The sequence below is a fragment of the Chinchilla lanigera genome, unplaced genomic scaffold, assembly GCF_000276665.1.
Source record: "Chinchilla lanigera isolate Chin_1 unplaced genomic scaffold, ChiLan1.0 scaffold00077, whole genome shotgun sequence".
Taxonomy (NCBI): Eukaryota; Metazoa; Chordata; class Mammalia; order Rodentia; family Chinchillidae; genus Chinchilla; species Chinchilla lanigera.
The window spans coordinates 3,364,612-3,377,374 of NW_004955478.1; the positions used below are offsets into that span (position 1 = coordinate 3,364,612).

Genomic DNA, 12,763 nt, shown 5'->3' on the forward strand with positions numbered 1-12,763 from the left:
GTTATCCTTCTTTTATTCTTTAAAATAAAAAATAAATAAATAAAAATAAAATAAAATAAAATAGAGGCCCAGGAGGAGGGAGAAAGAAAAAAGCAAAACAGAACATACGCATACGCACACACACGCACTCCAGTTATAGTGACGCTCTTGTGCATCTTGCATTTCTGAGCAGAAAATTTGTCTTCAGAGAAATTTTCCAGAAGAGTCAAATGATTTTGACATCTAATTTTTCGTACTTAAAATGTTTAAACCTGTTTCTCTGTCATCCCAGTTTGTTTGTACTAATTACAATAGGTGAAAAAAAAAGACAAATACCATTGAAGCATTAAAGTCAAAAATTTAAAAATCTTTTGCAATTCTTTAGCACCCCACCTTTTTAAAACTATGGAGGAAGAGAAAAACCATGTATGTGGGCCACTTCCATTTTCTTGCCAACCAATGAGGTTATTGGATAAGAACTCTTCCAGATCTCATATTCTTCTATTCTGTAATAGGGCTTGGCAAATTATAGCCTAAAAAGGACTTTTACAAGTTTAATTAGTTGCAAAACACCAGCAACAAAGGATAAGCAGAAGATGCCATTGTGGCCCAGCCAATCTAAAGTACTTACTATCTGGTCTTTGAGAAAAAAAGTTTGCTGACTTCCAACTTTATACTAAAGGTGCATTACACCTTACACCGCAACTGAAAAGTAACAAGGTGCCATTTTCCAGATTACGAAAAACAACATCCTTGTGATTTTCAGAAAAATTTTGATTTTCCAAAAAGCTTGTGATTTTCAGACACCACACATTGTTGTCAGTAGCACTAAAAATACAACTCAAGTCACCTGAGTCTCAGCCTTGACCTAAAGGGGACAAAGAAGGAGGGAAGGAAAGAAGAAAATTGGGAAAAGTTATGAACCTGCTCCTGTGTGATGTCCATCTGAGTCTGACTCAAAGAACTTGCACCCAATTCCCAGGGCTTCTCTAATAAAAGTAACTAATCCAATCAAGCCTCAGGCCTTTGGGTTCATGGAGGCTGCCAAAAGCATCAAACAACGGAGCCAGGGCTTACAGCTCAGGCTGAATTAACTGACACTGTGTCCTTTCTGTCCAGAGCTGGACATATTCATCTGCCAGGGGCATTAAGACTCTGTAGGAGGTTAAAAGTGTGGGTGGATGCTCTCTGTCAATTATTTAATATTTTACTCCTTTGGGAAAAGAACTAGGCCTATTGTAAAATTCTTTCTCTGGAAGACCAAAGGTTTTCCAAAGGTCACCTAGTCCTAATGTTTTATTCGACCAGCCAACTTTGGTTTATTATAATTATGTAGTTCACTGGTCACTATATTATTACTTTAATTAATGAGTTTTATTAAGTGCCCACCTGGGCCAGAGACTATGCTAGATCAGTTACATTAAGCAGATTCTTTAATTTTTACAACTCTTAGAAGTATTTTTACCTGTATTGTAACACAAAGAATTGACACCAAAAGAAATTAAGTAACTAATGGTCATTCAAAGACATGATGGCATTAGGACCCAGAGTAGTATGGGCTTCTCAAGCACAGAAGGAAAGGATGCTGTTTCACTTAGCCATGACCTCTGTGGTCACACTCTCACCCAGTCTAACATGCAGCTAAAAATACGCATGAGTGTCAGAGATCCTGAGTTGATCTGCTGTCTCTGCCACTTAGAAGCTGCCATAATAAACAATCTAGAGCTACTTTCACTGAGCAATTACCACGAAGCAGGTACTAAGTTAGACATTTAATATGCGCTATGACATCTAAACTTCTTACTAAGTACATCATGTTTATTCCTATTTTTAGAAGGGGAAACTAAGGCTTAATGCAAGTAAGTATTTGCCTAAGGTATTTAACTAGTGAAGCTTAGATCCCAAATCTAAACCTCAGCATTTTGGCTCCAGAGCTTGAATTCATCTTACCCATGAGGTTACGACTCTGAGCAAAACACACGACATTTACACAGCTCTGTTATTTCACTACCTGAGTGAGAGTAATAAAAACTGCCTCTGGAGCCTCTTGCAAGGGTTAAATGAAATGATACTAGCACGGAAGTGATTTAGAACTAGTTACTACCGATCGGGTGAAGGGGCAGCTCAGAAACCTGAGTCAAAGACACACTTGGTATCAGCAAGTCAAAGAAAGAGCTCAAACTGGAGGACCACACACATAGAACCAGAGATAAAGGAGCTCTGTCCCAGGCTATTTACTTTTGTGTAGCATAGCAGAAGGCAGTAAGAATCACCAAACCAACCTCAAAAACTTGCCAAGAGGAATACAAACTGTGGAAGCTACTTCTCTACAAGTATAATCTTAAACCTCAGTATTAGAATAATAAAAATAACAAGAAGACTTTTGAGGTGTAGTGCATAACTATAAAGGGATGCTCTTGGCCTTACAAAATTAAGCAGAAAAGTGTATTCAACATCCAAAACAGAAACCACTTTTATACTTGCATAGATTCCTATTCATTTGCTTATACCAAGGAAGGTTTTCAGCAATTTATAAAACTGGAGGGCAAAGCATGTGTTTTACAGAGAAGGAAGGCATGGTATTCAGAGGTTTATTTTAGAATTCATTTTTTTTCCTTCCCATAGTGCTGAGGATTAAATGCAAAGCTTCACTCATGCTGGGAAAGTACTATACAGCACCACTGAGCTCTGCTCTCAGCCTGATACAGGAATATATTTAAAAGAAAATAGAAAAAATAGCAGAAAGCATTAAATTGAAAACAGGAAAACAACAAAACATATCCAATTCTTTAAAAAGTTCAAAAACTTAAGCAAAACTCACAAAGGTAACAAGAGAGAAGACACAAATTACTAACATCAGGGGGTAAAAAAAGCCCCAGGATATCACAACAGATCCTGCAGCTTTTGAAAGGATAATCAAGAAATACCATGACAACATTACTCTCATAAATTTTACTATTCAGAAGAAATGTACCAACTGCTCAAAAGTCACACTTTACAAAAAGCCAGGCACAATGAAAATGATGTTATAAAAATACCTATATCTAGTAAAGAAATTATGTTTGTAATTTAGAAGTTCCAGAAAACTACCAGGCACATTTTGTTTCACTGGAAAATTTTAACCAACATTCAACGAATTAACTCCAATATTTACCAGAAAATTAAAAAGGAGCACTTACTATTAACTCATTTTTATGAGGCCAGTACTATCTTAATACCAAAACTAGAAATTAAGGCACAACAGAAATAATAAATCAGCACAGTCCAACATCTCTCATGAACTCTGATATAAATATCCTCCATGAAACTAGCAAATCAAATCTAACAACAGATTTTTTTAAATTATATTACAACCAAATGGGATTTATTTTGGGGATATAAGATTAGCTCAATGTTTATAAATTAATTGATATAATTCACAGTATTAATACACCAAAGCAGAAAAACTTTATAATCACATCAATTGATCTACATAAAGTAGTGAACACTCATTTATAATAAAAATTTTCACCATAGTATGACTAGAGAAGAATTTCTTCAAATATAAATGGCATCTAAAAAAAAATCTATATTAACAGCAAACTTAGTAGTAAGAGATTGAAGCCAAGCAAGATGATACATGCCTAGAATCAGTACATTACTTTTCTTGTTGCTGAGGCAAAATACCCGACGCTCAAAGTTGAAGAGTAAAAGGTTAATCTAGCTCATAGTCTACAGAGGTTTCATTTCATAATCAGCTGCCTCCAAGACAGGTTGGCATGGCAGAGGAGAAACAATTCATGGCAGGCAGAAGACTGCAAAAGCTAGCAAGGGGACCACAGCTCTTTCTATCCCTTATATCATACCCAGGCTACCTGCCCTTACTGTGGGTAGCACTCACATCCTTAATCCTAGTGCCCTTGATCCTCTCCTTGCACCATGAATCAATCCCACTGTCACACACTGTAAATCCACCCACTTCTGAAAAAGCCCCACATATGACTTCATGAGGTTTTGGGGGGACATCTAGATACAAGCCATAACAACCACTTACAATTGATCTAAGGAAAATTAAATACTTAGATATAAATCTTAATCAGTGCTAATATAGATGATCTATATTATAAAATGCTGATAGAAGAAAAGACATTCAAAGAATAACAGCAATATTTACCAGAAAATAAAAAAGGAAAATTAAATACTTAAATATAAATCTTAGCCAATGCTAATATAGATAATCTATATTATAAAAAATCTTATGGATTGGAAGACTCATGTAAAAAAAATATCAATTCTCGCTAAACTGACCTACAAATTAAACTCCATTCCTAATAAAATGTCAGAAAGTTTCTTTGGAAACATAAACAAACTTAGTCTAAAACTTATATGAAAGAGAAAGGCCATTTGAAGAGTCAGCATAATTTTGAAAAAATGAACAAAGTTGGAAGAATCACTTTGTCAATGTTATGAATTTATATATAGCTGTAGTAATCAAGACAGTGTGATACTGACATATAAATTAATGGAACAGAGAATCCAAAAATAGATCAAAATAAATATGCCCAATTGATATTAGATAAAGGAGCAAAAGCAGTTTAATGGACAAGGGACAGTATTTTCCGCAAATTGCACTGGAACAACTGGAAATCCATTGGCAAAAAATATAAAGCTGAACTTAATTTTCATATGTAATTGTGTAGCACTTAACTTCAAATAGGTCATGGGCTTAAACATAAAACTATAACATTTCTAGGCAAGAATATAGAAAATCTTCAGGACCTAGGACAAGGCAAAGGCTTCCTACACTTGTTAGCAAAAGCATGATCTTTAAGAAGCGTAACTGATAAACTGAATTTTGACAAAATTTAAAGCTTTTACTCTGTGAAACATCTGCTCGTGCTAAGGATATAGCTCAGGAGCAGAAGCGCCTGTCTGGCAAGCATAAGGTCCTAAGTTTGATTCCCGGTACCAAAAAAAAATCCTGCTTGAGGAATGAAAAAGCAAATTATAAACTGGGAGAAAATATTTTCGTGTCACATATTTGAAAAAGTCCTTTTGTCTAGGACAAGTAAATAAGTCTCCAAAGTTAACAATTAAAAAAAATCTAGTTAGAAGTCTAAAGATATGTACAGACATTTCATCAAAGAAAATAGGTGGATGGAAAATAAACACCTAAAAACCTATTCTACATAACTAGCCACTAGAGAAATTCAATTTAAAAACCATAGTACTACAGCACTCTGTATCAGAAGGGCTAAAATGCAAAACATTAATAGCACCAAATGCTGATAGGGATGCCAACAAGCTACATCATTTACACATTATTAGTGTGAATATCAAATGGTAAAGCATTCTGGAATATAGTTTGGCAGTTATTTCATAAGAAAAATGAACTTACCATATAAACCAGCAGTTGCACCAGTGTGTAGCCCAGATAAACAAAGACTAGTTTTTGTGCAAGAATTTATATAGAGACGTTCATCATGGCTTTATTCTTAATACCCTAAAACTGAAAACCATCTCTATTTCCTTACATAAGCTGTGGTAAACCACACCACAGCATGGCACTCAATTGTAGAGTTCTTAACAAGCACAAACCTTGAATGAGTTTCAAAAGTGTGCATAATGAGAAACAACTCAATCGCCAAAGGAGATATCACTTATACAACAATCATGAAATAACAAAACAGCAATGGGGAACAGGTTAATGGTTGCTGGGCACCAGGGATAGGGATGGGAAAAAGAGGTATGTGTGACTTTCAGGAGATATACAAGGGTCATACTGCACCTAAAGTTGAACACATTCACAATGGTAGTAGTTACCTCAACCAAAACTGATGAAGATAACAAAACTGCAAGGCTATATGTGTGATAAACTACATAGACACATACACACACAAAGGGCTTGCATGACACAAAGAGTTGCTGGTGAAATCGAATTAATTTCTAGAATTTGTACCCATATGCCTCCCTTGATATTTTATGATACGCTACAGTTATGTAACATGTTACCATGGCAGTGGGGAGGGTTGTTGGGGACTTCAGTGCAGGCTGGGACAAGGCTACACGGAGATTTCTGGTACATTTTTTGCAGCTTCTACAAACTTATAATTATTTCCAAATAAAAAATTTAAAAGAATAGCACAGCCAGGCCACATGTTTGACTCTTAAGCACTTCACAATGGGGGAGGGGGGGCGGGTAATAATTACACAGTTTACAGGGGGGAATAATAATTACACAGGTTATAGGGCCATAGGATGGGGAAAACCAATTGTTTGGACGACCCTCCCTTACTCTAAAACACAACCTTGATGGTAGGAATGGGAAGACCTTCCTTTTACAGCTTCTCACAAAAAGAACATTCTAACTAAAGATTAGTCCCTCACCTACCACCCAGGACCCAAGACGGCACTCCCCCGACCCTGGCCTGCCCCTAGAAGTTCTTTATTAAAAAGTGTCTTTGTGTTTACAGCATGGAAATGCCCAAACCAAGTATCTCCTCTTATGACAGACGTGATCGCGTTTATGAGCACATCTCAACACTAGGGGGTGCAATTTCTGATGAGCTGGGTCACAGTTAAGATCAAAACCTTTACAAAGGGAGGCACTTTGTAGACATCAACAACGGCCTTAAAAACACCAGCTTCCACAGGGATGTCCTCTCTGTACTTGTTCTGGCTTGCTGGTGCCTCTACCGTGATTTGATGCCTTGGAAAAACCATTCGTCCCACACAGAGCCTCGGGCAGGTGGTCATGACACTGGCTGGACAGGAGATAATTTCACCACCCCACAGAGAGACGAAGAAACAGAAGGAGACTCCTAGAAAGGGTGTTGTGCTTCACTAACCCTTGCAAGTATGGATCAAAGCTTCAACTCAAAAATGGGTGTTCCTTTGCCTCATTTTGCCCTCTGTTAATATGGGACAGGATTCAGGAGTCGGGATGGGAGTCTTCACCAATATCTTTCTATCTCAACCCAAGTTTTATAACAGTGTTCGTCGCAGAGACTAGTTTCTTTATTCAGATCGACAGGGGCAAGCAAGACGGTCCACATCCGGGAATCTCCCTGAGCTTGTTTAGGCCCTTGGCTCTACAAATGCATGTGACCCTCAATTCTCATTCAGCCAATAATTTGAGAGACCACCTCCAAAGTTACTCCTATGGTTATTCCAGGCCTAAGAACAGTGAGCAAATCACTTCTATTTTAAAGAGCTCTCCTTCCCAACAACTTCAACCGAAGTCAAGGCGTCCCTCTCTAGTCCGAAAAGGAACCCCCAACAGCAATCTGTGGAGTACGAGTATTTAGATTAAGATATTGGTCTTGCCAACTTACGTGGAACTGGTCTGAGGTTGTTCAAATGCTTCTTTTGGAATTTTAAGGCCAGGGTTTCGTTTCTTGCCTATAGGGAAAGAAATAAGGCAAAAGTTAAAGTCTACCTCACAGCAAGAGAGCGGGAGCAGAACCTGAAAAAGGGCTGCCGTGGGTGTGCATGGCTCTCATGCGGTCCACATCACCAGGCAGCCTGTGAGGATCAAGAACCCGAGCACCAGCTAGCACACTTGCCCCAAGTGCAGAGTGCGGTCAAGAATGGCATTTTCATCAGTCTAACCTGAAAATATCCAGGTAAGAATGCCAACTACCTTTTCCTGGGAAGACCTTACCCTTTCTTCCCGCTGAGAATTTGTAATGGAACTTCTTTGTCTTTTCTTTTTCACCATAATCATAATGACGGATGATGTTGGTTGTAGTTTTTCTGTTTTTAAGGTCAGTGACACGCAGTCACCAGTACCTCTGTATCCTACACTCTTGCAGATTTGCCTGGGGGGGAGCTGGGGATTTAGCTCAGCAGCACAGCGCCTGCCTGGCAAGCGCAAGGTCGTGAGTTCGATTCCCGGTACCAGAAAAAAAAAATTTGCCTGTGAACAATTGCTAGCAGTAATAATAAACATAGAATAAAAACTGCTTTCCCACCGTCCTGCCCTGCCCCATTCCTCAGTTCCCCTGCCAGGAGTTGAATATTACCCTAGAGTACTATTTACTTCTATTTGCTCAGCTCCAAGATGGATTAAGGTAACAGATGGGCTCAGGCGAGGAGGTTACCCCTTCCTGGAGGTCCAGATGGGGACGCTGCGTAACCTGATGTTGCTCATCCATGAGCCGAAACTACAAGAGAACTTGGCTCCAGTACTTTTGTTGATGAGTCAAAAAGAACAGACTGAGAAATGCCAGCTCGGGAAGCAGATTGGAGAAAATAGTCTTTTAAGGGACTGGGATTTTTCTCCCTTTATAGAGAACCTGTGTCTCTTTGCAATCGGCAGGGGAAACCAAAGGAGAACTGGATAGAAGGCCCCCAGTTCTGCTTCCTGGTTCACATCGTCCCTGCCTTACAAGTGAACATTTCAGAGCAGACAGAGCCCTGGGTGACATCCTGGGTAGATTCTAAAGCTGCTAAGAAATGCAAGAAATCAAGTACGTAATCTCCTTGCAGGAAGGTGACAGCTGAAGACCTGGGGAGCTGATCAGCATCGCAGAACCAGCAATGAAGGCGTCCAAGATGCCTGACCCCCAAGTTAGAGGCTTTTTACCCACTCTTTCAGAATGGTGAAAATGCAGACATGATGGGATTCCCAGTTTGTCCATTCACCAAGGGACCACCAGAATGACCTTCCATCTGCCTATGTCCTCCATTGTAAACTTGGGAAATTACATCAATACGCACTGCACTGGACTGATATGAGAATCAAATCAGATAATGAATAAGAAAAAACCCAGAGATTCCATAAAGAGCTCTTAATTACAATCACATGGAAAAACAATCTGTACAGTGAGTCCTCCTCTCCCTTTCTCTCTCTTCCCTCTCTTTTTGCCTCTGTCTTTATGTGATACTAGACACTGAACCCAGGGCCTTCACTGAGCTATATCTCAGCCTTTTTTCTTCTTACTTTTTATTTTGAGATGGGGTCTTGCTAAGTCACTAAGAAAAATCATTTGAAATTCATGAGCAAAACGTGTCATGTTATCAATACCCAGTAAATGCGTAACTGAATTTTTCTTCCTATTCCTTCAAAATCCAGTATCTAAACCAATTCTATCAAGTTTCATAAAGCCAGAAAAAAGTATGTTTAGCAACTGACAGAGAAAGCCTTTTAGGAATACCTTTAGTCCAGCAACTTTTCTCAGTTCTCTCTTTATTTCTCTCTATGCCTTGTATAAGATTTAAAACTCACTATTCACTTTCCTGTTCTTGAAATGGATAGCACCACTTAGGACATTTCATTCAATTTTTCAACACAATGCAACGTCAGCTGACACTACGTGAAGCTTTAGTATATACCAGGAACTCTGCTAGGTGTTTGTCTGGTTGTGAAAACCCGAATAGACAAATGGTCTGTTTCCAAAAAGTTTCTTCCAGGAGGCTCCATCAAAAAGTCAGGGGATGCTCTTTCAAGTAAGACAGCGCAGGAAGGAATGAACAGCAGATTCAATTTATTCAAATAATCACACACACAGTGCAGTACTCATGACAGGTAGTTCAGGTAATCTCGATGACAAAATCCTATAGTTGTCTCAAATAAAACAAACCTAAAAGCAAAATGTATTCTGCCTGTGAAAAAAGTCCCCAATGCTCATGTCAGTAAGCCAAAAGCTGAAGTTACTCTTAAACTCCTACCTCTTTCTCTTGTTCATTTCTAACTCTTATAAGATGGAAGTAAAAAGAGCTATTTATTGAGAAAACTTCCTTTGAAAAACCTGAGTAAAGCAAGTAATTAGCTACAATTTCCTATAGCATTAAAACGTCTATTCTGAAAATGAAAGAGAAAGTGAGAGAGATACAGAGAGAGCCTGACTTTTTGGTACAGACAGCAAAAGAATAAATGACCACAACAATAAAGTCTCAAAGTGGAGGCAAAAAGCCAGGGGTTCTTCTCCCCTTCACCTGTACCCCAGCCACTCTACTTGGACGGACACCGACACCATTCTCCTCCTGGATCTGCTGCCTACTTAGTGAAACTAAGCCAGCTACTTTTCTCTGGACTGGATCCCTAACTATATATAAGCTTCAGATTTGCATAGTCTTCAGACTTTTCTTAAATCTAACACTCCAAAGTCTAGCAAACTCCTTTGAGCAACAGGAAAAGGTTGTTCCAGGAGACGCAAAACCGAGCTGAAATACACTGTTAGGAAATTCCCTGTCCTCACTTAAAGAAGTAGATCAAATAAAAGAGAAATCGTAAACACATACACAGCGACATTCCAGAATTCACATACTTGCCCATCCCTGAAAGAGTCAGCAACTCGGATGAAGTTTTGAAGGCTGCAGGGAAAGCCAGCAGAAGAAACCCCTACAGGAGTCATTCTTTACTTAGTTCCAAAGACCACACACTTCAGCTGGGAGAAACCAACCGGACCAGACTCCACCTCCTCCGCCAGTGCGAACTGCAGCAAAACTCTCTGGGAGTTCATTGTTCCCAAGGAAAATGCAGCTCAGGAGGAGAAACAGGAAATGGGCCCTTTTGGATACCCGGTCATGACATTTATCATTAACCAAGCTCGGAGAAGTAAATCCATAAAGTAATTCTGGACAGTACAATGTTCTCCAGCCTCCCTGTAAATGCCTCTTTTATTTCTTAAAAGAAAAAAAAAAAACAAAAACAATCCGTGGTCGGTTTCCAGCTGTGTTTAGTTCACAGCAATCTGTTTCCCCTAGGAAAGCTGCCAACACCTGACGCTAACATTGAACACTAAGTTAAAAAATAATAATAATTCAAGGGGGAAGAAACGATACGGCCAACTATGTTAAATGACATTTTCTCTTGATGTTCTAAAGCAAAAATGAAAAGAAGTCAGAAAATAGGCGTTATATTATGTCTCACATGAGCAACAAGCCTTCTCAGAAAGAGGCTTTTGCGTCTTCCTGCCCTGTTCTTAGTGAAAATCTGCAGAGAGGAATCCTTCTGGCCTGACTGGGTAGGCAGCACTCTATTGCATTAGCCCTGTCACACCCATGCATTTTCTCTGAAAATACTGCGGTTCCAACACCCATGTATATTTGCAAAATTCATCTTAAACTAAAGCTGGGTCATTATAATCCTGGCCTGCAACAAAATAGCAGCGGGGAGGCGGGCAGGCGGGCAGGCTTGCCAATAGTTAGAAAATATTTACCAGGCCACAGAAATGTACACTAGCTTTGACCGTGTGGAAAATCATGGGTTACATGAGTCTTACCCAGCACCCACTCACAAAGGGTGAGCACAAAGGGCTCCTCTGATGTGCCTTATTACATAAAGCAGACGATTGTGCCGTGCGGCCAAGCCAGACAGCACAGGGGCCCCACACGCTCTGCAGAAGGTGGCGCGCTGGGGATATGCTGATGCTTAAATATTTGTCAGCTTGGCTAAAGGCTGGACAGCGTGATTCGGAGGGTTTACAGATTCACAAAAGGATGGTGGTGCTTCCAGCACCAAATTGATTTTAAAAATCTGTTTCCCGATATGAATGGGATTCAAAGCCAAGTAACTGGCAACCTGAAAGCCTTGGCTGTGCTCTCCTTACTCCTTGCATCTGGGTTACGTTCCAAGTGCAGTTGGCATTGAAACGGGCAGAGAAATGTCATTAGCTCTTATTCAACTGCAATGATCATATGCAAAACTAAGGGAGCAGGGAAGAGGGACAGGAATAGAGAGACAGTTGCCTTCACAACACCCAGATGTAAACGGACCTGGATTCCCGATGCTCCAAAGCCACTGGTCACATGCACGACTGCGAATCCTAGCGGTGTGCCTGGATTCTCTGGAGTTACAGGAAGGGTAGAGCAGAAAAGCTGTAAAGCTCATTTGAAAACCTGCCGTCACTTTGATTTCAAGGAGGCAAAGTGGTGGCGAATCTATGGCACACAGAGCCCCCTTTGTTGGCACACAAGCCAAGTGTGTAAGTTGTGTTTTCTAAACTGAAGCCTCAGTATTCAGGTGTAATTGCAGTGTCGGCACCTGGGCATAAATAAATGGGTTTCAGGCTGCAGGGTGGGCACTTGTTCTCTTAAAGGTTCGCCATCAGTGTCTTAGGAGCTTACCATGCTCTTTCCCCTGCCTGGAGCGCCCCAGTCCCTTGTGAATGAAAACTCAGTCCTCCAAACTCAGCTCACTAACTCCATACCTCACAGAACCTTCCCACACCACTCTCTCTAAAATAGGTCCCCGTGAACGTCTTCCACTTATTTTCCTCATAATCCATAACTATGTTATTGCTGTGCTTATTTGTTTTTGCATTTATTTATTCTTATTTACTACCTATCTCCCCCACTAGAATTTAAGTTGCATGACGGCAGTGATTTCGCCCAATCCCTGCATGCCATAAATATCTGTTTGCTGAATATTTTCTTGACCAATATGAGCTATCTCTGGTCTTTGAGGTAAAATTGCCAATAGCTCACCAAAGGAAGACATTTCAAGGGACAAAATTCATTAGGACGCAAATTTTGCTCTCAAAACTCAGGGGATATGAAAATTGAGTTGCTGGGCTGGGGATGTAGCTCAGCGGCACAAGCACCTGCCAGGCAAGCGCAAGGTCCCAAATTTGATTCCCAGTACCAAAAAAAGAAAAAAAAAAAATTCAATTGCTGTGATAGCAGTGAGTATATATGGAGGATGTTACAAGCATTATACCCTGAAAACAGGAGAAAGAAAATCAGGCAAGGAAACAAGAAAGAAAGGAAAGAAGAAAGAAGGAAAGGAAAGGAAAGGAAAGGAAAGGAAAGGAAAGGAAAGGAAAGGAAAGGAAAGGAAAGGAAAGGAAAGGAAAGGAAA

At 39.8% G+C, this 12,763-nt stretch overlaps 1 protein-coding gene across 2 annotated transcripts in view; it reads right to left on the reverse strand.

Moving 5' to 3' along the window:
- Map2k6 (mitogen-activated protein kinase kinase 6) overlaps positions 1 to 12,763 on the reverse strand; it is a 117,234-nt gene that overhangs the window by 33,005 nt on the left and 71,466 nt on the right. Inside the window, exons 1-2 of one of the 2 annotated variants that reach the window (XM_013503244.1) lie at positions 10,204 to 10,482; positions 7,293 to 7,359 (exon numbers count right to left, since the gene is read on the reverse strand). In XM_013503244.1, the coding sequence (XP_013358698.1) occupies positions 7,293 to 7,359; positions 10,204 to 10,237 (101 nt within the window). In that variant the 5' untranslated portion in view covers positions 10,238 to 10,482. Of the gene's footprint in view, positions 1 to 7,292; positions 7,360 to 10,203; positions 10,483 to 12,763 lie in introns of those variants that run through there. The other variant, XM_005402104.2, reaches the window with a different exon arrangement.